A 21,505-nucleotide genomic window follows, 5' to 3' on the forward strand; every position below is an offset into this window, starting at 1 on the left:
TATTAACACGTCCCCGTTGCCAGGGTCTGAGCGTCGGCCGATTGCAGCCGGGGCTTGGGCGGGGCGATGGCTCCGGCCGGGAGCATGCTGCAGAGCGCGGTGCCTTACCGACCGGCCCCCGTCCCCTCTGCGGCTGCGCTCCAGCACGGGGTTCTGCAGAACTAAAAACCTGTCGCCACAGGCTCTCCTGGGTTTGGGCGCAAGCCTAGGTCGGGGTTTTTTCTGCAGGAGCCCAGAAGCGCAGCGCGGCTGCAGGAAGCGGTGGAGGCTCTCGGTGGCGGGAGCCTCTCGGCTCCTGCGGGCCCGGGCTACGGGCCGGCAACAACGCCCCCCCCCGCCTCGGCTGCTGCCGCCCCTCCCCGGCCGTGCTCGGGGGCCGCGTCGCTCCGTGCCTTAACCCCACGGCGGGGCCGGGCCGGGCCGCGCACCCCGCCCGGGCGGCGGCCGCTGGCGTCACAGCGGGGCCGAGGCGGGGGCCCGCCCCGGCCTGGCACGCGGGTCACGTGAGCGGCGGCGGCGGCGTCAGCTGATCGCGGCGCGGCGGCGATGGACTTTCTCCTGGGGAACCCCTTCAGCTCCCCCGTGGGGCAGCGCATCGGTGAGCCCCGCGGCCGCGCGCCCCCGCGCCCCTCCCCGCCCGCTCGCTGACCCTCCCCCGCGCCCCCGGGGGCGCTCGCCCGTCCGCCCGCCAGACCCCTTCCTCCGGGAAGCGGCGGCCCCCGCCTCCGCGGCGGGACGGGGAGGACGTCGTCCAATGAGAGGAGAGTTCCGCTCTGACTGACGGGCGCTGCCGCCCAATAGCGGACGCGCAGCCCGAGGCGGCTCCGTCGGCGGCCCCAACAGCCAATCCGGGCGCGAGGGGGTCTTGAGGTGGCGAGGCGAAGTTTCCTCACTTAAAGGGGCCGCAGGCCGGTGGTCCGAACCACGCCCCCCGGTAGAGCTGATTGGCTCGGGGCCATTCCCGCCCGCACCTCTCTGGGGGCTTTGTGGGAGGGGCGGGGTCTTACCGGGGGGCACAGCGGGAGTTGCCGATTGGCTGGGCTCCAGCTGCAGCAGCCTATCGCATTCTGGGTGGGAAGGGGCCGCGCTCTCCCTGAGGTGACAGGGCGGCCAGGGGCAGCCATCAGTGAGCTGGAGGCTGCTGGAGGACATGGGCGTCAGGCTGGCCTGGCCCTGGGGTGTCACAGCTCACCTAGTCGGATCGGTGTTCCCCACCTGAAGGATGAGCACTCTGGGCACCCCGGGGTTGGCTGCCCGCCCTGAACTTCCCAGCACAGAGGTCTGGGACAAGCAGGGCCTGGCAGGACCATGCTCTGACTCTGTGGAGATCACCTCCCCTGCGCCGCGGGCCTTCTCACAGGGCTGAGTACCAGCGCCAGCAATGAAATCAACGGCAGGAGTGTAGCGTCCACTCTGTGACCTTGCAGGCCCGCAGACACGCAGTCTCTCTTAGTCCCTGTGCTCAGGTCAACTAGATGAACACAGGAGAAGGACGTAGTCTGAGAAAGTGGAGCAAAGAGATGCTACAGTTAGAAAGAACAAGATCGTCAACAGACACACTGATCTCAAAACAGAGATGCAGTTCTTAAAATACTTAAAGATTCTTTTCTTCCCATGTTGTATTGTCTAAGTGCCTTCAAGTTGTGCTTGAAGGTTGATGTTGCCCATTTAAACTCTCCAGCTCATGCAATGGCCGTTGGTAAATTTATGCACTTGCTCAGTCTTGCTTTTTGTCACTTGTGCAGACCTTTATTCTTCACTGTGAACATCTGGTCCCTGATTCAGTAGGTTTTGGTGTGCTTGCATGGATGAATAGGCTGTTGTGGCTGGGGTGGGAAGGGAGCAAGCAGCTACTTTAGGTAATGCTTTTATAAGTGCTGCTTATTTTAGAGGCTACCCAAAGCACTGTCCGAATTATGTAGGTTGGCGGTACTGCAACGTGCCACTCTAGTGTTGGGCAAGATAGGTGAGACACGCTACAGCAAGGTGGGAGAAGGATCACCAGGGAAGGTTTTCTGTAACAAAAACCTCCAGATGATCTTTGATGTCTCCCCAGATGAATGTCACCTGTTGCATCACACTTTCCAGGAGAAGCCGTCTCCTGCCCTTTCCAGAATGAATACTCTCAGTGAGTGCATCAGATGATAGGTTTTTGTGTTTGGGTAGAGGCAGTCTGAAGTTATCTTTAGATATCACAGATCACTTCTTGCCCTCTGGATTTTCTGATCAGTATAGTAACCAAATTGTAAGTGGGTTCCCTCTGGGCTTTGCTTTGATTAAAGAAGGGATTTTCAAGCAACAAACCAACAGCAAAGAAGAGGAAAAAAGTATTTCAAGAGTGTTGTCAAACAGGAGTTTAGAGTCCTTAATACCAGAGGTGTGACAGTAGCGAGATCTTAATGACTGGGGTTGATTGGGGTTATGGGAGTCCAAAGGGGTGGAGGAATTGCAGTGTATGAGAAAAGAACTCAGTGTGGAGGACTTGAAAGGGCTGGTGGCTGAAAATACAAATGTTTTCTCCTTTTGAACATTGCCTATCAACATCCTGGGGACATGGATAAATGGTATCTTCCCTGTTTAATTTGAGACGCGAACATGACTTACCCAAACTTGTTTGGTAGCTCCGTGGCAGCTGCATGTTGAACCCGTGAGCCTGATCACCAAACCTGCATAGCGCTGCTGCTTTGGGCTGTCTGCAGAAAGCTAATACTGTGTCCTTGTAAATTACGTGGGCAAAGTCATGTATGCCTGATACAGCTTATAAAGTCTAAAATAGCTTTAGATGAAGGCTAAGGAATAAAAAAAAATCCTCTGTCGCACACTGCAGCGACGTTCTCAAATTCCTTCATTAATCTAGTAAATCCCATTTATTTTGCTGACAAGGAAAGCAATGCTCAGATAATCTCAGTGATCTGTCACAGAATGAGTCAGTTGCAGAGGAGTAGGTTTTCTAGCTTCTTACTCCCAGTCCTGAGATTTAGTCACAAAAGTTGCCTCTGTCCTGTTTTTGGACTGTGATGTCTCTTCCCAAGTAAGATGAATACAGACTTATTTGTTTGGTTTTTTTGGTATTTGTTTTTGTTGTGTGGGGGTTTTTTTTAAACACAATACTTGTGACCAGTGGGAAAATTTCCAGAGAGTGCTGAAGCATCGTAGTTTGGATTCGCCCCTCAAAAGGGATATCCACTGCACCTCCATCTAGGAGCGAAGAGAAACTTCAAAATGGAAAATATAATTTCAAGGAGGTGCTCTGAGTGAGAGAATGGAGAGGAAACCACCAATGCTCTCTCCTGACTCTGGAAGTCTGGAATAACTAGTAATTATAGCAATACCGAAAGGGACAGAGACAGGTTATTTCAGTGAGTGAGGGCAGGCAAGGGAGAGAAGTAACGGTGTAGCACAGAGATGAAGAGGATTTTTTATGGTAGCGGGTTGGATTAAGCATGAGAACCAGGAAAAGTTGAGACTGTAAAGAGGGAGCTGGTAAGAGAGGCTCATGGGTGAGGAAGAGGGGCAGATACAACACAATATGCCAGAAAAATCCCCCCAGCCATTTGGATCCCACCTTGCGGGTGTCCCTGTACCCCTCTGTGAGTTGGGACCTTGGGAGCTGGTGGGCAGCAGTTATCAGCTGTTGTCAGTAACACTCTCCTGTCAGAGCCAGATGGGTCCCTGCAAGGTAGTGCTTCTCAAAAAGGCGTTGCCTTGTCTTCTGTGCCCGCTCTGTCTGGAGGAGAAGGGGCAAAGGCAGCAGTTGAAGAGTCGTTTGATCCCTAAGGGTTCGAGCTGATTCACAGGAAAGGAGCAGGAGAAGTTCAGAGACCCAAATACCCACAGCACTATGTCAGCACAAGTCTGTGTCCATCACCATCCTTGAATTAGGTTTGGAGCCATCTCTCTGTTCTCTCTAGAAAGCGCATTGTCCCCTCCGTCTTCAGAGGAGCAGCTAAATGGTGGAGTCCTGACTGAGCTGGCGCTGAAGTCTCCTCAAGGGAAGCAAAAGCATGAGGCTTAGCAAGGAGACTTTGTACAGGATGCTGATTTGGGCCAGGGGTTTTATGAATTGAAGGGAGACTGGGAGAAAGGACTGTTGCGTTGCTTTCTGCTGAACCTACGCTGTCTCATGCAACGAAATGCTGGTGCCCTCAAACACCTGTTGAAATGGGTGAGAAGGTGCTTGATGCTTTGCTGAGGAATTTAAAGCCAGAGTGAGCACTGTAGGGAATGCTGGTTAAGGGCTTGACTTGGAGGAGGGGCACACAGTCTCTGACGAGCTATGGCAGAGCGTCACGGGCGAAGGGTTTCTGAACGGCGCCTGGCTGGTTATGGGAGCTTCAGATCTGCGACGGGGAGCAAAGGGGACAGGAGCCTGCACAGTATCTTCTGTCCCCAGCTCCTGTACTTCCCCGTGCCATTGACTGTACTGCTGGTGTGCTGCTGCAGGAGCAGCTGATCGCCAGCCCCACAGTGTGCTCTCCCCTGTCACGAGGGCAGAGACAATAAACTTGAAAGAAGCAAAGCTGTGAAATTTATTCATAGCACGAAGCAATGTACAGCTCTGTTGTGTCAGTTATGCCAAGCTCAGAATTCTTTCTTATCTGATGATTCTAGATAATTTTTACAACCTAGTTGCAGTCAGCAGGAGCACATCCAGGCAGGAAAAGAGTCGATGCTCTGGTTCAACACATACCACGGTCCTTAGCAGTTCTGCGTCGATCCGAGCAATTTGTGAGGCAGCAGGCTGGAATCAGACAAACCCCAATGCTGTCACACCCGGGAAGCCGGACTGGCTGCCAAAACAATGTGGCTTTGAAGCGGCCTGGTGAAGGGCCTCCTGTACATTGAACAGCCGGTTGGTTTCGGGCTTGCAGGGAGACAGCATTCATACACTCGCCGATAACCTCTGCCGGGGGGAATTCTCTGCGGCAGGTCGGGCTCTGCTCGTTAGCATGCAGAAGTAGATGCTGCCTGATGAGCCCTGCAAGGCAGAGCGCTGGGCAGGCGGCCGTTCCCTGCCTCCTGTGCTTGCTGTTTTTAGGGACTTGTCGCTGTCCCCAGCCATCCCGGGCTCAGATTTCATGAGGGGCAGACAGCTCATGTGCTAATTACGGCTCGTGAAACGGGGCCAGCCATCCTGATCCTTCATGTGACTAATGAATAGACTTTGTTTTCTTCCCTTCTGCAGGCTTTAGTAAAAGGGTAAAGTTCATGATTTCAGAGGAGACTCCAAAATATCTTACTAGGCTTGGACAGTCCCTTAGTGCTTGGAAACAAGCAGGAAGGATTAAAAGGGCATTAGCTCCAGCTCTCCCAAGGCCAGCTAGGCCAGGCCTTAATCTGTACTGGGTAAATTCAAGCGCTTTGTCCTTGGAAATGCCTCAAGGTCACGTTCCTGTTTTCCATATGCCCTAATACTGCTCTTCCAGCTTTGTATTTTTTGAGCCTATGTTGCATTTATGACAGGTTTGCTGCTTTCCTGCAGCTCTTCGTTGACCAGCATGTGAACGGGGGTGATGGTAGCAGGATGACCGCAGCGTTGTGGGGTAACAGTGGGGTGTTGCATGTCACTTCTGAGGAAGCCCCATTTTCCCATAAGTGGCCAGCCAGGTGAAGGAGCATGCACGGTTTGTTTGCGTTCCTGTCTGAAAAGCAAACCTGCTGCCCGACCTTGGCAGGATTGGTGCATTTGATGGAAAAGGGGGGGGGGGGGGGGGGGGGGGGGGGGGATGGGGAGCAGGTTACAGAGTGCCACTTGTTGTCATTTAACCCCAGCCAGCAACGAAGCACCACACAGCTGCTCGCTCACTCCCCCCATGTTGGGATGGGGGAAAGAATCGGAAGAGTAAAAGTGACAAAACTCATGGGTTGAGATAAAGACAGTTTAATAGGTAGAGCAAAAGCCGCGCATGCAAGCAAAGCAAAACAAGGAATTCATTCACCACTTCCCATCGGCAGGCAGGTGTTCAGCCATCTCCAGGAAAGCAGGGCTCCATGACGCATAACGGTTACTTGGGAAGACAAACGCCATCACTCTGAACGTCCTCCCCTTCCTTCTTCTTCCGCCAGCTTTATACGCTGAGCATGACATCATATGGTATGGAATATCCCTTTGGTCAGTTGGGGTCAGCTGGCCCACCTGTGTCCCCTCCCAACTTCTTGTGCGCCCCCAGCCTCCTCGCTGGTGGGGTGGTGTGAGAAGCAGAAAAGGCCTTGACTCTGTGTAAGCACTGCTCAGCGATAACGAAAACACCTCTGTATTATCAACACTGTTTTCAGCACAAATCCAAAGCATAGCCCCTTACTAGCTACTATGAAGAAAATTAACTCTATCCCAGCCAAAACCAGCACACCACCAAACATAGGGATGCGAGGGAAGGGCGTTTGCAGACTCAGTTCATGTTTGTGTACAGTGAAAATGAGGATAAGGAGGGCTGAGGAGACTTGAACAGCAAGGACTTGATGGTTAAAGGCAGTTTTCGTTTCATCCTTGGTTTCTTCTGTAGCTCAGAGCTTCCCAGCAGGCTCGGCCGTGTTCCTGAGTTGTAGTTTTTTTCCTTCCATGTGCAGTGCATTTCTTCAGGGGTGAGAAGAGTGGATGTGGACTCCCTTTCAGTAGAGCAACCCCTACTGTGTGATTGATTTGTGTGCTTCATTGCCAGAGGCAGCAAACAGTACAAAGAAACTTCTGGCTAGGCTGGGGTTCCAACCAGGGTGTGTCATGAGCAGGGGATGCCAGAGGAGAGTGCAAGTGAAGGGTGGCTTTGTGACCATGTGTGCCAAATCCATCAGACCGACCTGAGTTGCAGTCTGCCTGCCGGCAAGGCTGGCCGTGTGGTGTCCCAGAGCAGGAGGGAACCTGGAGCTCTGCCACTGTACTGAGTCCTGATCCCAAAAGAGCCCTGATGGAAAACATTTTTCCCCATGTATTACCACAGCTTCACCCATTCATTGGTATATGCCTTGGAGCACCAGACATGCTCCCCTGTAGCCCGCTGCCCTGGATATATTCTCCACCACATCACCCAATGCAATGCTACCTCCTGTGCCTCACTGAGGAAGCTTAGATCTGCAAGAGACCAGGATTCATATATAAAATTAATACTCAGAGTGACAAAAGGTCACCTGAATCAAGGGGCCTTCAGGATATTACAGTAGTAGCCAGACCTTCAGAAAGGTGGAAGAGCATCAAGAACGTTCTGCCACTCTCCTTCCCTTGTTTGCCCTCTTCCATTTGGCTGTGGCCACAATGTAATCAGCATAATCACAGCGTAATCAATACATTCTGCAGTCAACAGAAAAGGTGGTGGCTGGTTTGCGATAAGATACGGATAGGTAGCTTCACGCTGTGGTGTGTAAATCTGTGGGAGGGACACGTGTATAAGAGGCTGCATTGCACAGTGCCGTGAATAGCTCTCTGCCTGACCCTTAAAAACGGGACATCCCAAAACATGATGGATGTGCTTACCCAGGCAGGAGTTAAAAAATCTTCTTTTTCCTGTGTTATGGCCCTATCCCATTACTGTGTGAACAGGCATTTCATTTCATTTCATTCCCACAGAGGGATCATTAGCTGCTGGGTCAAAAGCAGAAAAAGGCAGCTCTGCAGAGGAAGGGCCTCTCCAAAGGGGTAGAGGACCCACAGCAGCAAGGGCCAGCTCCAGAATTTGCAAGGACAGCAATTTTGAAAATGCAGTCACTTCTCTAAGTACCTTGTTGGGTCTGAGGTCTCCTGAAGAGCACCTGGTAGGTGCTAAACCGGTCTGGCTAGTTTTAATTCTCTTGCCCCAGTGCTAAGTCAGGTGTTTTATAGGATGGGAGAGCTGGGAAGGATGATTCTTGTCCTCTGCTTGCCATCTGCTGCGTCTCTGTCTTTCCCTGTGGTCTGGAGAGTGCCTGGGTCCTGCCTGCCCCACTGGCGCTTCTCTTTCCCCTAGCCGCTGGTGGTGTCCCTGAAGGCATCAGTCAGTTGGCGCGGCTAGGACCAAGACATGGCTGATTATAGGGTGGAGACACTGGTGCTCTCAGTAATAGCTGCTCATTTCCCAAATCTCTGCCTTGAATAACATCAAGGCTGACTGAGGAATTCCTAATTAAAGGGGACACAATCAAAGCTGAAACAATATTGCTTCGACTTCAGCCTGCAGTCCACTTCTGTCCGTACTCCCCAGAGGCCAGAAGTTCAGGGGAGAGGTGTAAATGTTAAACAAGAGAGAGCCCTGCTTTGGCTGTTTATGTTTGCTTGTTTGTTTTTGTAGGACCCATGTAAAAAGAAGGGGGTTGATTCTTTTGTCTCCTTAATTTGGTGCAAACCAAGAGTGGTGCCATTGACATTAGATCCGTGTCAGTGTAAGCAGACCAAACTCATGGTTTCTGGCCCTGCAGCAACAAAGCAAGCCCCCTTTTCTCCAGCTGTGGAGCTGAAGTCACGCTGAGCCCTTTCCCTTCGTGTGCAGGACACCAGAGATCACACAGGGTGTGTTTGTGCGTTGGTAGCATGGGTGGCGTGGGCAAAGTTGAGCAACAACCCGTCCCAGCGCCAGCCAGCCATGTGCTTTGCCATGGTGACACCTAGCGGGGAGCACTTGGTGGCCTGGACTTTGCAGCGGGATTCGCCTCCTTGTGTGTTGTGGTGGAAGCCAGAGAGAAGGTGGCTGGCCTCTGGGCTGTCCTGACAGCTGAACAGCAGCCCATGAGAGTGCCAGGGCCGCTCTTAGCCTTGCCATGTCTTGGTTTTTGTTTTCCAGAGAGAGCTACCGATGGGTCCCTGCGGAGCGAGGATTGGGCTCTCAACATGGAGATCTGCGACATCATTAACGAGACTGAAGAAGGGTAAGGGAGCTGGCAAGGGTACACATCCAGCGGCAGGTCCCAGCACACCCTGTAACACTACATCCCTAGACTGCAGTGGTAGCATGCACTGGTGGAGGTAATAAGCTAGGCTTCCCAACAGTCCCTTAGACAAGACTCTGTAGGAGACCTAGAGACACAGCAAAGCTGTCAGAGCATCTGTTAGATGCTTCCCTGTAATCTGCGTGAGCGCTGGGAGCCATTCAAACGGGCCTTCAGGGTCCCCAGAGAAACCTCAATTCAAGTCAGGCTGCCTCCCATCTCCCAAAGGCATATTTGCAATTCTTCCACTTTGGTTTATTCCTTCTTCATACCCCTCCTTTCTCTCCTCTGGGAATGTAAAAATCTGCAGGCTGGTGACTGAGGAGAGAGGAAAATCTCAGGCTGCTATTCAGTCCTCTGACTGTGCAAGTCCTGCTGGGGTTCGCTTCTCAGGTATTTTCATGTACGGTCACTGAGACATGCGCAAAGTGGGTGGGGGAGCCCTTGTCTCCCTCTCCCTGCGGGGAGATGTTCAGAAATCTGCCAGACTTGTTAACTCTGAACCTGGGGATTTGCCAGTGAATTCAAGGGGGACTCCTCCTTCTCACAGTGGAGATGTCAAGAGCAGCATGTAAAAAAGAAGGTGCTACATGGAATAAAAAATGTAAATTTCACTCCTGCTGTCCTACCCCACAGGGATGCTGACAGAGGATTAGCAAGCCCAGTTTGCAGCTTCACAGTTGTATGAAAACAGTCAAACATCTCTACTCACAGATCTGTCACCACTTCTTTTCCATGCTATCCCCACGGTGCAAATACACCTGTCTCTGCCCACAGTTCTCACTCCCGAGCTGTGGCCACTTGGTGTTTCAGTTCTGGGCACCTGATAACTGTACTCTCGGCATGGCAGGCTCTCCCATTGCCCTGCTAATGCCCATCCGTTGCAGCCATGCTGCCCCACAGGCCAATACACTTCTGCCCTCCTCATTGCCTCAGTGTCTCCACCCTACTCTTCTCCTCCAGCACTGCTGCTCTTCCAGCCCAGCCTCTCTTCCTGTGCTCTGCCAGAGCATGTTGGTTCATTTGTGCCCTCTCACAAGACCACAGTGCGCTGAGACTGCAGTGCTTCCCCCCTCTGAGAATGGTTAAGGAGACCCTGCTATGCTGCTGCTCTCTTGCCCACCGGCAATATAGGCAAGATTTTTCCACTATATCTCCCCTGCTGCTTTTTAGCCTCTTTCCTCCAGGGAAATGTTGTTAAACAGCCTCTCTCTGAGCTAGGGCTGCTACACAAGATTTGCTACAGCTTGCTCTCTCCTTCCTGTTTCTAACCCATGCCAAGCTTTTTTGTGATCTCCTCCTCTTCAGCCTCTCTGCCATGGGATTTTGCTCTACCCCCAAGAAGTGCATTTCTAGCATTGCTTTTAGCCTGCTCTCTGTTGTGTCCTGTACACCTTGAGTTGTTGCAGACATCAGCACAGAGGCCTCCAATTTCAGTAACAGCATTCATGAGCAGGGGCCCGCTCCTTTTGCAGAACCACAGGAAGAAGCTGCTTTACCAGTCATTGCTTCAAGCCTCCCTGAAAACATGGTGGGGAAGGTCACCTGCTGAGTATGAGGCATCCAGAGCCAGTAGCTGTTTTGCTTTGCCTCTCTGTAGGTGGGTCTCAATCTTCTGATGATCTTTCTTCATCTGATTTCTCCTGCAGGCCCAAAGATGCCTTCCGAGCCATTAAGAAGAGAATTGTAGGGAATAAGAACTTCCATGAAGTTATGCTGGCTTTGACGGTGAGTGGTCAGGGCTCTTTCTCAGCTCTGTGATATCCTGCTGTAAAGCTTAGTCCCTCTGAAAAGACACGGGTACCTAAAGCCAATAAGGCAAAGGCAGAGAAAGCTATAGCTAATGCTTCATTGCCTTTGAAGGTCCTGGAGACGTGCGTCAAAAACTGCGGCCATCGCTTCCATGTCCTTGTGTCCAGTCAGGACTTTGTAGAAGGTGTCCTGGTGAGAACGATCCTGCCGAAGAACAATCCACCTGCCATAGTGCATGACAAGGTGCTGACCCTCATCCAGGTGAGCCAATAAGCGTGAGCATCTGCGCCAGTTCAGAGAGTGTTTGTCTTTAGGTGTTTGTACAGAAGACTACTGTAAATGATGATGGGCTGTACTGTCTCCTTCTCCCCAGTCCTGGGCGGACGCCTTCCGCAGCTCACCGGACTTGACTGGTGTCGTCGCTGTCTATGAAGACCTGAGACGGAAGGGCCTGGAGTTCCCCATGACTGATCTGGACATGCTGTCACCCATCCACACACCACAGAGGGTATGGGAGCATTGCTGAGTAGAAGGGTGTTGGGCAGCTGTCATTCTGCAGCTACGAGGAGACTTCAGGAACTCTAGCTTGCATTTAGAGGGCTTTTGGGGAGTGAGAAGCTCCAGGACAGCCTCTTTGCCAGAAGAGCTATTGAAAGCAGATGGGGAGTTGCCATCAACATTTCTCTCCTAATTGTACTGCCCTGTCAGCTGTGAGTGTCTAACATCTCCTTCTCTCTGTCACTTTTCTCACCTCTGTCTGTAGACTGTGTATAGCTCCGACTCCCAATCCGGACAGAATTCACCTGCGGTCAGCTCCCCTCAGCAGATAGAGTCCATCCTCCACCCTGTCACCCTGCCCACCGGGAGACGCACATCCAGCGACGCGCCCATCACACCCACACCAGAGCAGGTGAGTTGGACGCGAGCCCCGTGGTGCTGCTGACTCTCCCTGCGTTTGGGGGCAGTTTCACAAACACTGTTCTAGGACTGCTGTCCTGGTCCTTCCCCAGCCTCTGTCCTCAAGGAGCCGTTCCTCCAAAGCATAGTCCCTCGAAAACTCCCCAGAGCTCCGTTGTGGTCACAGTGATGAGCTGGGATACCACAAACACAGAGTGGTTGTGTTTTCCTAAGGCAGGGCTGCTTGCAGATAGAGGGAAGATGTCCTGGCTATAGGGAAGTGGGGAACTGAGACACAGAGGTTTTGAGTGAGGTCTTTGTAGCGCAGTACAGCAAAAGCTTGCTCAGTAGATGCCTCCTTATCATCTTTGTTTATCTTGCCTTGCTGGTGACTTTATATGAATCAACCCTGTCTGGCTATGTGGTTTCCAAAGGCCAGGTCTTTCTCACTTGTTTCCCCATCCTTTCTCCTTCCTCACCCTTACTTCATCTGACACCATGTTCAGCACCAATCCTCCAGCTGTCGGTAGGTTGCATCCCCTTGCAGAACAGAGGCTAGAAACTGTTCTCAGGAGGCTCGTTAGCAGCTTATGAAACCAGAGGGATAAAGCTTCAACTGCACACTTAGCCCAGGCTCGCCTTTTGAATGGGAATTCATTTTTTTCCCTCTCTTAAACTGCTTTGGAAATGAAACAATTTGAGTGGCTGCCACACAGGAGCTGCTAGCTGGGGAGAGATTTGAATCATAACAGCAGCCTGTGCTGGCTATTAAAAATCAAGGCTAGGCTAGTGGCCAAAGATCTCAGGTGAGGGCCTGGCATCTGTTACCAGCAAATGAACTTGATGGTAAGTAATAGAGCTTCCTTCTGCTGGGAGCTCCCGAGAGCCGAACTGAGCAGTGACAAATGAGCTCCTCAGTGGCTGTTCCCTTTGGCTCTGTGAACGCACACACACGCAATGCACTGCCATTCAGAGCTACCTCAGCTGTCTCCCCAGTCTTCCCAGGTGGAGCTGTCACTTCCCCTCCCTTTTGCAGATCGGGAAGCTGCGCAGTGAGCTGGAAGTGGTGAATGGGAACATGAAGGTCATGTCGGAGATGTTGACGGAGCTGGTGCCGACCCAGGCCGAGCCTTCCGACCTGGAGCTGCTGCAAGTAAGGAACACTGGCGGGGCGGAGGGCTGGCACACACAGCTCGATTTAGCAATGACTTGATGGACTGATGCATGACGCATGCGAGGTGTGGGGAGCAATTGTACTGGACAGTTTAGTGTGGGGCCTATCAGGGAGTGATGGGATAAGGGAGGCACAGGGAAGGTGGAGTTTCAACAGCCAAGGGAAGTTGCACTATTGAGGCTGGAATCATCTCACATGGGGACTTGTAGTCCCTGAGGGTCTTTCTTTCTGGGTGATGTGTTACACAAGAGGCATAAAATTATTGTCTGTAAAGCTCAGACTCAGTTTACCTCTCACACCAATATCTGTGGCCCATCAACCCTTGCTGAAAGACCCCAGTAGCCTCTGGGGTCTGTCTGTCCCAGTCAGACTTCCAAATCTGTGAGTGCTCAGCCTTAGCCTGACCTTTGTGGTAACTTCCCATTGCTGTGAGTAGGAGCTGAATCGGACATGCAGAGCAATGCAGCAGCGTGTGCTGGAGCTGATTCCCCGTGTCCTCCATGAGCAACTCACCGAGGAGCTGCTCCTCATCAATGACAACCTCAACAATGTGTTTCTGCGCCATGAGAGGTACCTCTCTCCTCCCTTCTCCGCCCTGCTCTTCCACAAGAGTTTACTGCCCCTTGAAGGCCTTCTGTCCCACCCTTTTGATCTGCCCATGAGTGTAATGCTCAAGAAGTATCAGCCTGTATCATCCATCTTTGAAAACAAAGCCAGTTCTCAGTTCTTGCTGATTTATTCCTGTCCCTTCAAAACTGCTGTGTACTGATGGAATATAAAGATGTCCCTGTGGCATAACCCAGAAGAAGAAGAAGGAGGGAACTGCATGGAAAGAGCTGGTTTTCTAGCTCTGAGGCAGATGGGGATAGAAAGGACTTGCCCAGGTGGGGTCAGCACCCCTTTTTTTTTTCTTCCATTTCATCAAACCCATCTCTTAAGCTAGGATGAAGTCTGGAGAATTTAGTCCCTGTGTCTGTACAGAAAGCTGGGTTTGAACCATTTGGGTTAGAAGTAGCTCTGGAGGATCACAAGAAGTTTCCTCACACCACCTCTCAGGAGACATCAGTTCTGTGGGCCTTGTTGTGGTGTCTTTGGTCTTGAGGGGGAATTGGGCCCTGAGCCATGGTCCCCCTTTCCTAGTATGTAGGAAAGGGCAGACTGTGCCAAGCCTTATAAGAAACCTCTTGGGCTGTGGGTGACGCTACTGAAATTTTTTGGGCACACACTACTGAAATGCATCCTGTCATCTTTCTTGCAGGTTCGAGCGTCTTCGGACGGGACAGCCTGTTAAGGTAACTCAGAGCTATTGCCCCTCTGTGCAGCTCAGTTTGCATCCTGCAGGTCCGGCAGTGTCCTGCTGAATTGGAGAGAGGTTCAGTCTGCCCCACTTACAAGCTGTAGGCTTTGCTCTCCCAGCCCAGCTGCACCAGGCCATGCTGGTGTGCAGGACACTCCAGTTCCCACTGCTAGCCTCTCCCTCCCTGCCAGTGGGAGCCTTCCACTCACGCAAAGAGCAAGAGTAGACCAGCAGCAGTTATGGTTTTCCGGTAATGAACATTTAGAGGACCAATTCCCATATGAGCCTCCCTTTGTCCTCTGAGCACTGCCCTGTCCTCTGAACCAGCACCTGCCCTACTTACTGACATCCAGCAGAGCTGGGAGGCTGGCTACCAAGGTGTATTCTGCCCTGAGACACTATTCCCAGCCAGTTCTCTGATCACTGTCCCCCTTCTCACAAGGAGAAGCTTCACAACTGATATCTTTCGATGGGTACAGAAGGACTTCCCTCCCCAGTGTTAATGAGCTAGGACTGAAGAATCAGGGTGTCCGGGCTTCAGAAACTCTTCACCATCTTCCTTTTTTTTCCTCCAAAGGCACCAAATGAGGCAGAGAACAGTTTGATTGACCTGGGACCCAGTACTCCTTCTGCAGTGAGACAGCCTGAAGTCACCAACAACCTCTCCTCTCAGCTGGCTGGAATGAGTATGTTGCCATGCAGTTTTCCCCTCAGTCCTTCTCCTGTGCTGCTCTGGGAATCCTTTCATGCCCTTGAATCACCTCCCAAAATTATTTAGTCACATTCATAAAGTAACCTAGACAAATAGGATGTATTGTCAACTAATAAACTCATGAAGAAACTTGTATATGCGCCAAGGCACACAAGCATATGTCTCAGCATCTACACCTCACGTTGTGCAGGAGGCGAACATGACTTAAGAAGGACCTCAGCATTAGGCTGTAGCTAAGGACTGGGCCTCCCAGCAGGGTAGGGGAGAAAGTTGCTTCCTCTGCAATGCCTAGCAGCAGTGCAGTTGCTTCTCTTGCTGTGTGGTGTCAGGCTGACCACTGAGGTCTGGGACAAGAAAAGCAGCTGAGCTGTCCTGCAAAGGCAGCCACGAGCATCTTGGGCTCAGGACCCAGGATTTGACAGGTTGTTTACTCAGAAAGCCTGAGAGGTCCTGAGGGTTCTTCAAGACATACCAACAGCCTACACAGCACTGCCTGAAGCTCTCGCTAGCTGTGAGCACATGCAGAACAGCTTGGATGCAGCTACAGAAAACTGGCAAGACTGTTTTTACAGACAAGCCAGTTGAGATATTTTTCAAGTCAGTGTTTTTCAGATGATGCCTGAGTCATGAAAATCCACTCATCTGTCTCAGAGGTGCTTGCCCAGAAGCACAGGTTATCCTCTTCCACAGGTTATGGAGTAATTCCCTCTGAGTTGTCTTAAATGGTCAGGAACATCTAGCCTTCAGCATCAGTGCAGTAAATTGATGCTGATGCTGCTGCCTGAGACTGAGCTAAAAATATCTGCTGAGCAGGCGAAGAAACCACTTCTGTTACTTCACCCACACCACTGCACACACGCATAGACTGTGCTGCAGCTGAGGGGCAGGATAGAGGAGTGGGCCTAGAGCAGTTTACCCTGTTCTGATGCTAGCTTTCCACCTAGCACCCTCCAAGCCCACGGCCCTCTGTTTACTGCGCTGTGCTGCCTGCTCACCCTGCTCTCTCTCTCACAGACCTGGGCTCGAGCAGCGTAAGCGCGGGGCTGCACTCCCTCGACACCTCTGGCAAGCTGGAAGAAGAGTTTGACATGTTTGCCCTGACCCGTGGCAGCTCGCTGGCTGAGCAGCGCCGAGAGTGAGTGTAGCAGCCCACTCTGTCCTGTCCTGCCTTCTTGCAAAGGGGGAGGGCTCAGGGCAACTGAGGCTGTGACCCCAGCCAGCAGCAGTTCCTGGGAGACAGTAGGATGCAATAGAAATGCACTCTTGTGATGCACAGTGTTTTTAGGATGACCTCTGTGTTCCCAGTCCTTCTTCCTGCTGCCGTCGTCTCCCCTTCATAGTGTCCTCCTGGGCATGGGGAGAAGGAAGTGGTCTCTGCGTGTGGGGACTGCAGTGCTGCATGTGCTGGGGAGACTCAGTTTCTGGAGATGAAGGTGTGGAGTGGGACTGACAGAGTTTTCTTGTCTGTCTCTGAACTCATGTGCCCTGGCTGGGGTGATGTTGAATTTGGGAATTGCTGAATATCGATGCAGCCTAATGGACAGAGTATTGAACTGGAGTGCAGGTAGTATGCAGTCAGTTGTGGCTTGCAAGGCAGGGCACTGCTCTGTGCCTCAGCTTCCCTGTTGGTAAGTGGGACTGATGTTTCTTCCTCCATAGTGTGTTTGAGACCTCCTGGTGTAAAGCACTAATTGTTGGGCCTCCATAGTACTCGCTGAACTGAAGAGGTCTCTTCTCTACTGCAAAGAGTGAATTCCTGAATCCTTGTTCTGGGAGGAGCCCGCAAGAGCTGTGCTGACCAGGCCCCTTTGGCTTGAGAGACTGTGGCTGATCTCACGCTGTTTTGCCAGTCAGAGTCATCCACTGCTCTCCATTGGTTACCAAGCAGTAGAGCCCACAGGCACATGGCTGCCGCCAGCCCTCAAAGACCTGTGCTCCTGACCTCCATCCACTGGAGTGCCTTGTTCTTCAGCTGGGCAGTAGCAAGTTAAGGTCTCTTAAGGATGTCTCCTTTCATTCCTCTGCCTCAGACTGCTTCTGGTAAAAGTGGTAGGGAAACCCATGGCCTACACACAACTTCATGTGTTTTGCCCATGGGTTTCCCCACCACTTTTACTGTGGGGTGTGCTGCCTGAGGACAGATGCAGTCCAGGACAAAAACAGTGGTGCTGAAATCTGAGCCACTGGTATGTGCTCAGTGCTGGAGGCTGGGGGAGATCTGGGCAGGGATGGAATCGTATCCTCTCCGCTGTGGCGCAATGCTTAACAGGCTGAGGCTTGTGATCTCTGCACAAGTAACGAGACATCTTCTATTTATTCCTCACTGCCCTCCATCTGCCTGCACTTGCACTCCTGCCAAGTAGCCTCTACTCTCACTGTCTCAGGCTTCACATTTCACTCACCAGCCTCTGCTCTCAGTGTCTCCCTCCGTCTGAACAGACCCATTGCCCTGCTGCTCCCAGACGGGACGTGCTGGCAGGAGACACAGGCAGGTCCACTGGGGTTTGTTCCTGACCTCCCCATGCTTCATGTGTGTCTCAGCGAAGCAGTGCTTGAAACACCTCAAGCCTTTTCTGCCGTTCTTCCTCATCAGTGGCATGATAGCAGCGTTGTACTTCATCCTTGATGCCATTGTCCACAGTGGCCCCTTCACTGATGAGCACTTCTTCGAGAAGTTTGAGCGCCAGTGGCCCAAGCCCCTGGCCCCCAACAAAAACAGCTCCACTTGATGGTCTGCTGGATCTGCGAAAAGGGGCCTGGGAGCAGCTGAAGAGGAGACTTGCAGAGAATTTCTGGGAGAGGCTTCATTCTCCCAGCATGGATGGACTGTTTTCCCCACTCTGCATGGATCAAATGGTGACGTGTGGCACTAGCATGTGTGGTAGCAGCCTAGAGGGGACACAGAAATGGGATGAGGGAGATTATGGGTGAGACGTGTCTGTGTGTGGAAAGAGGTTGCTGTAATGGAGCATTTGGAGACCTTGAAGCAATACTAGGCTCTTCTGATCATCCAGTCTCACCTCATATGTAGCATAGACCAGTGAGTCTCTGCCACCATCAGTTCTTGAGTGGTATCGGTTAAAGAGATGTTTTTGAGCAGTGTTTGTGTCTGTGAAGGTAGGTGAGTATGCAGGGGCATGTTGCTCGAATCCTTTCTAAAGTAGCTGTAATCTTCTGGTCAGTCTGTATTAGTTATCTCTCTTCTGTAGTCAGCCCCAGAGAAGATGAGTGTCATGGTTGATGCACCTAGCTCTGCAAGTCTGCGTATTGGTCTGTTGGATAGTTGTTTTCATATTATGGCTTGTCATCCTCCTGCCATGTGCCAGGGCTGTCCTGTGGTATCCCACAGTGATGCTGCAGTGAGGAGATTAGTCTGTTTTGTGGTGGGCTACACCTTTAGTAGGGGTTTTGCACACCTTTCTAGAAGCTTTTGGGAGCAGAATGACGAGAGATAAAAAGTTGTGCAGTCAGAAGCACTGAATATATGTTTAGGAGTTCCTGCTCTTCACTCTCAGGCATCTCATCAGCCTGTGTGTTATCTAACTTCATGCTTTCAGGGTAAAGTACGAGGATTCCCAAGCCTCCAAAGGACTCGCTGGTGCCCTGGATGCCCGGCAGCAGAACACAGGAACGGTAAGTGGCCACAGAGCTTTTAGTGCATCACCAGGAATAAGAGTATCCTCCTTGCTCACCAATGCAATAAATGTGCTGTCTGTTTGGAAAAAATCAAGTATTTAACATGACTGATGATAACTTCCAGTCTCCACCAACCTGCATTTCCTACCTGGGCTATATACCTCATTCTTTAAACCCCAGAGGTGGAGAACTATGGAAAATCTGGGGTTGACTCAGTCAGTAACAGGATGGCCTCCTTATATCTGCAGGGAAACTTCCACCTAGAAATGTATGTTTTATTCCTCTTTAGCAGGTTTCCAAGTCCAGTTGCCTTCTCTCTGCAACCAGAGAAGTAGGCCACCAGTACTAGTGTGTTCTTTCCCCCACCCTAAACCCACTGCCTCCCCTCTCCCTCACCCTCTGCAATAGCAGCTTTCAGTGCAGACTTTCTCTCGACCAGGGGGAGTCTGGTGCCTCCAGTGATGGAGCCCAACTGACTAAGTGGATGATGCGGCAAGGAATGGTGAGATTGTGGAGCACCAGCAGGGAGGAAGGAGGCTGGGGCTGCTGAACTAGAGGTGGCACTGGAACGTGAGGATGCACAGCAGACATCAGCAGAGACTGCAAATTGAAATGGAGCAACCCTGGTCTGGGGCCAGTAGTGGAGACCAGGGTTGGGAAGGAGGCAGGCAGAGTGTCAGTCCTTCCTCAAGTAAACATGTCTGTAGGAAGAAATCCGAGGAGCTCTGAGGCCAAGAGAGCATGTAGCACTCTATGAGCTAGAGGGTGGCCTGTTTTGGGGTGGGTGTCTGGGGCAGAGGCACTAGCTGGTGGCATCATGAGGAAGGCTGCCGCCATTCATTCCACCTGCAGCCTCTCCTGCTCAGCATGAGCTGCCCCATTTGGAGGAAAACACATTTCGGCTTTTACCCTGTTCAAGGCCTCCTCCTCTGGCTAAAGTGTTTGAGCCTTCAGGCTGTTGAATTTGGTCTTTTGGCAGCAGGAATTCCTGCAATTACATCCCCTCAGGCACACTGAGGCTGTGACACACTCCCAGGTCTGAAGCTTGTTAGCCTGTCTTCCTGAAATGGGCACTGCCCAGACTGATGTCTGCTCTAGGAAGTTTCCCCACATGCTGTCCAGTTGGCTTGAATGCAATTCTACCCAAAGAGTTCCTCTCTGGGTAGACAAAGCCAGTTCACTTTGAAACTTGCCTAATCTCACACATCCTCTTCCATCCCCATTCATCCATCTGCCAGCTGTGGTAACTATCTGCACTTGCTCTCTGGTTTGGGGAAATCTGCCTGTCCTTGGTAAGAAGGGGTTGCTCTTTTTCTTGGTCTTGCTTTTTCCTGAGAGCAAGGGAGCTATACATATTAGGAGACTAATAAATAAGTTCCCACAAGTACTCTCTCGCCCTTCTGCTTGTGGAGCCTCCAGCAAGGGCTGCTCCTTGCTCAGCTTTGTTCAGGAGCTCGTGACTGGAGAAAAGGATCTGGGGTTTTGAATCAGGCTTGGTTTCCTTCAAGGTTATCCCTGTCCACTAGGAAGGTGTCTCTTTGCTGCTTAAATTGGCCAGGGACATGAAGTCTTCTGAGCTAGCCTCATCCCTACTGGAAGTAAAATTTACTTTAATTGTAGAGGACTTTCTCTTTGATGGGTCTGTTTCTGTAGTTTGGTGAGATGTCAGATCCTCCTGTGCTCCATGATCCTACCAGGTAATCACTTCTTGGCAGGTGTCTTTCCTTCTTAATGTGGTGCCAAACCTGGCATATCTGATATCTTCAGCATCGCAGACTTTGACATCAGACCATCACTGGTTTGTAGGAGGAGAGAAAAGCACGTCTCTTGTTCTCTGGCTGCCTAACACAAGCAGCCAATTTCCACCTAGTGAGTCCTCACCAAAATGGAAAGCCTGGTCCAGTCCTAATACCCCAAAGCCAACCACCAAACCCCAGATGCTTTTAATGGCACGTATGCTGGAAACTATGCATGTCTGGCTGTGGATGGGGCAGAGTAAGCAGGTGAGTGGTGGCAATGGTAGCTGGGAGAGCTTTGCAGTGGCACTGACTGGATTTGGAAGGGCCTGAGCTGACTGAATGGTGGGGTGAGAGGGTTAGCTTTTGGGCTGGGCTTTCCTTTTGCAGAGTGGGCTTCCTGGAACATCTTCTCTTTTCTTGGCCTCATCCCTCTCTTTCCTTCCGTTCCAGGTGCCGGTTCCCCAAGCCAATTTCATGGAAGACATAGAAAAGTGGCTCTCCACTGATGTGGTAAGTGAGGGGCTGCTTTCCTGGAGCCAGCAGTCCTGCCAGAGTTGCCTGCGGGGCTGGATTTTAGGCAGTGTACAACAGCGCTGGCACTGCTGAATGTGTGGCACAGGCTGCTCGGAGGGAGCAGGGGAGGAAAAGCCAAGGACGCAGGGTTTGAGATACCACACCAGTATAATTAGCCTTCTGGGAGGCATAGCTAATGAACTGAGGCTCAGGGCCACTCTAACATGTCTGTACTGCAGAAGTGGGGGGAGCCCTATCCTGTCTCTCTCCGTGCAGACAAAGAATCACATCTGTGGAGGTGCCTTTGTCTACCTTGCTTCTAACTATGCCCTTCTCCTCCTTCCCTAGGGAGAGTCAGAGGATGCAAAAGGTGTCACCAGCGAAGGTAAGACTTGCCAGCCAACCCCTTTCTCCAGCTGTTCCTGGCAGCACTTTGGCTCTTACACAAACCTCCCTCCTTGCTAATGCTCTGCTCTTCTCTTGCCCCAGAGTTTGACAAGTTTCTGGAAGAGCGAGCAAAAGTTGCAGACCGGCTACCCACTTTGTCCAGCTCCTCAGCAGGGACGTCCGTCTCCCCTCCTGCTGCCAGCCATCATCGGAAGCAAGCAAAGGAAGATGATGCTATGTTTGCCTTGTGAATGCTATGGACTGGCATGCTGTCGAGCAAGAGGCTGTGTGTGCTGTTTTGCTTGCCTCCAGCCAGGGGCCAGCAGGGGAAGGACTCTGTCCCCTTCCTCCACTCTCTTCCTGTTTTCCCTTTGAGTTGTTCTTATTTTTAAGCTGCTTTCAGATTTCAGATAATCTTTGTTGTGTTTAGGGATGTCACACAATAGACTTGTGAAGGGGGTTTTCAAAGCTGCTAGAGAATGTGGGAGTTCAGTGGGCTTTTTTTTTTT

General features: G+C 51.7%; 1 protein-coding gene across 2 annotated transcripts; it reads left to right on the forward strand.

The window, feature by feature from the left end:
• Nucleotides 1–513: 513 nt before the first annotated feature.
• On the forward strand, nt 514–21,498 carry TOM1 (target of myb1 membrane trafficking protein). 2 transcript variants are annotated; one of them, XM_050911005.1, is made up of 15 exons: nt 514–598; nt 8,745–8,829; nt 10,539–10,617; nt 10,753–10,902; nt 11,015–11,149; nt 11,405–11,551; nt 12,575–12,691; nt 13,149–13,282; nt 13,971–14,004; nt 14,587–14,695; nt 15,736–15,856; nt 18,279–18,354; nt 20,547–20,606; nt 20,958–20,994; nt 21,099–21,498. In XM_050911005.1, the coding sequence occupies exons 1-15, from the start codon at nt 547–549 to the stop codon at nt 21,245–21,247; spliced, it is 1,485 nt and encodes a 494-aa protein (XP_050766962.1). In that variant the 5' UTR covers nt 514–546; the 3' UTR covers nt 21,248–21,498. The 2 variants fall into 2 exon arrangements, with proteins under 2 accessions (XP_050766962.1, XP_050766972.1); XM_050911015.1 differs by lacking the exon at nt 11,015–11,149.
• The last annotated feature ends 7 nt before the right edge of the window (nt 21,499–21,505 follow it).

The sequence above is a fragment of the Gymnogyps californianus genome, chromosome 1 (genome assembly GCF_018139145.2).
Source record: "Gymnogyps californianus isolate 813 chromosome 1, ASM1813914v2, whole genome shotgun sequence".
NCBI classification, from domain to species: Eukaryota; Metazoa; Chordata; class Aves; order Accipitriformes; family Cathartidae; genus Gymnogyps; species Gymnogyps californianus.

Excerpts from the sequence above, each read along its gene's own strand:
- TOM1 (XM_050911005.1), top strand. The coding sequence starts at position 547 with ATGGACTTTCTCCTGGGGAACCCCTTCAGCTCCCCCGTGGGGCAGCGC. Across the intron at positions 11,150-11,404 it reads CCATCCACACACCACAGAGG|ACTGTGTATAGCTCCGACTC; the intron begins GTATGGGAGCAT and ends CTCTGTCTGTAG. Across the intron at positions 18,355-20,546 it reads GGCAGCAGAACACAGGAACG|GTGCCGGTTCCCCAAGCCAA; the intron begins GTAAGTGGCCAC and ends CTTCCGTTCCAG.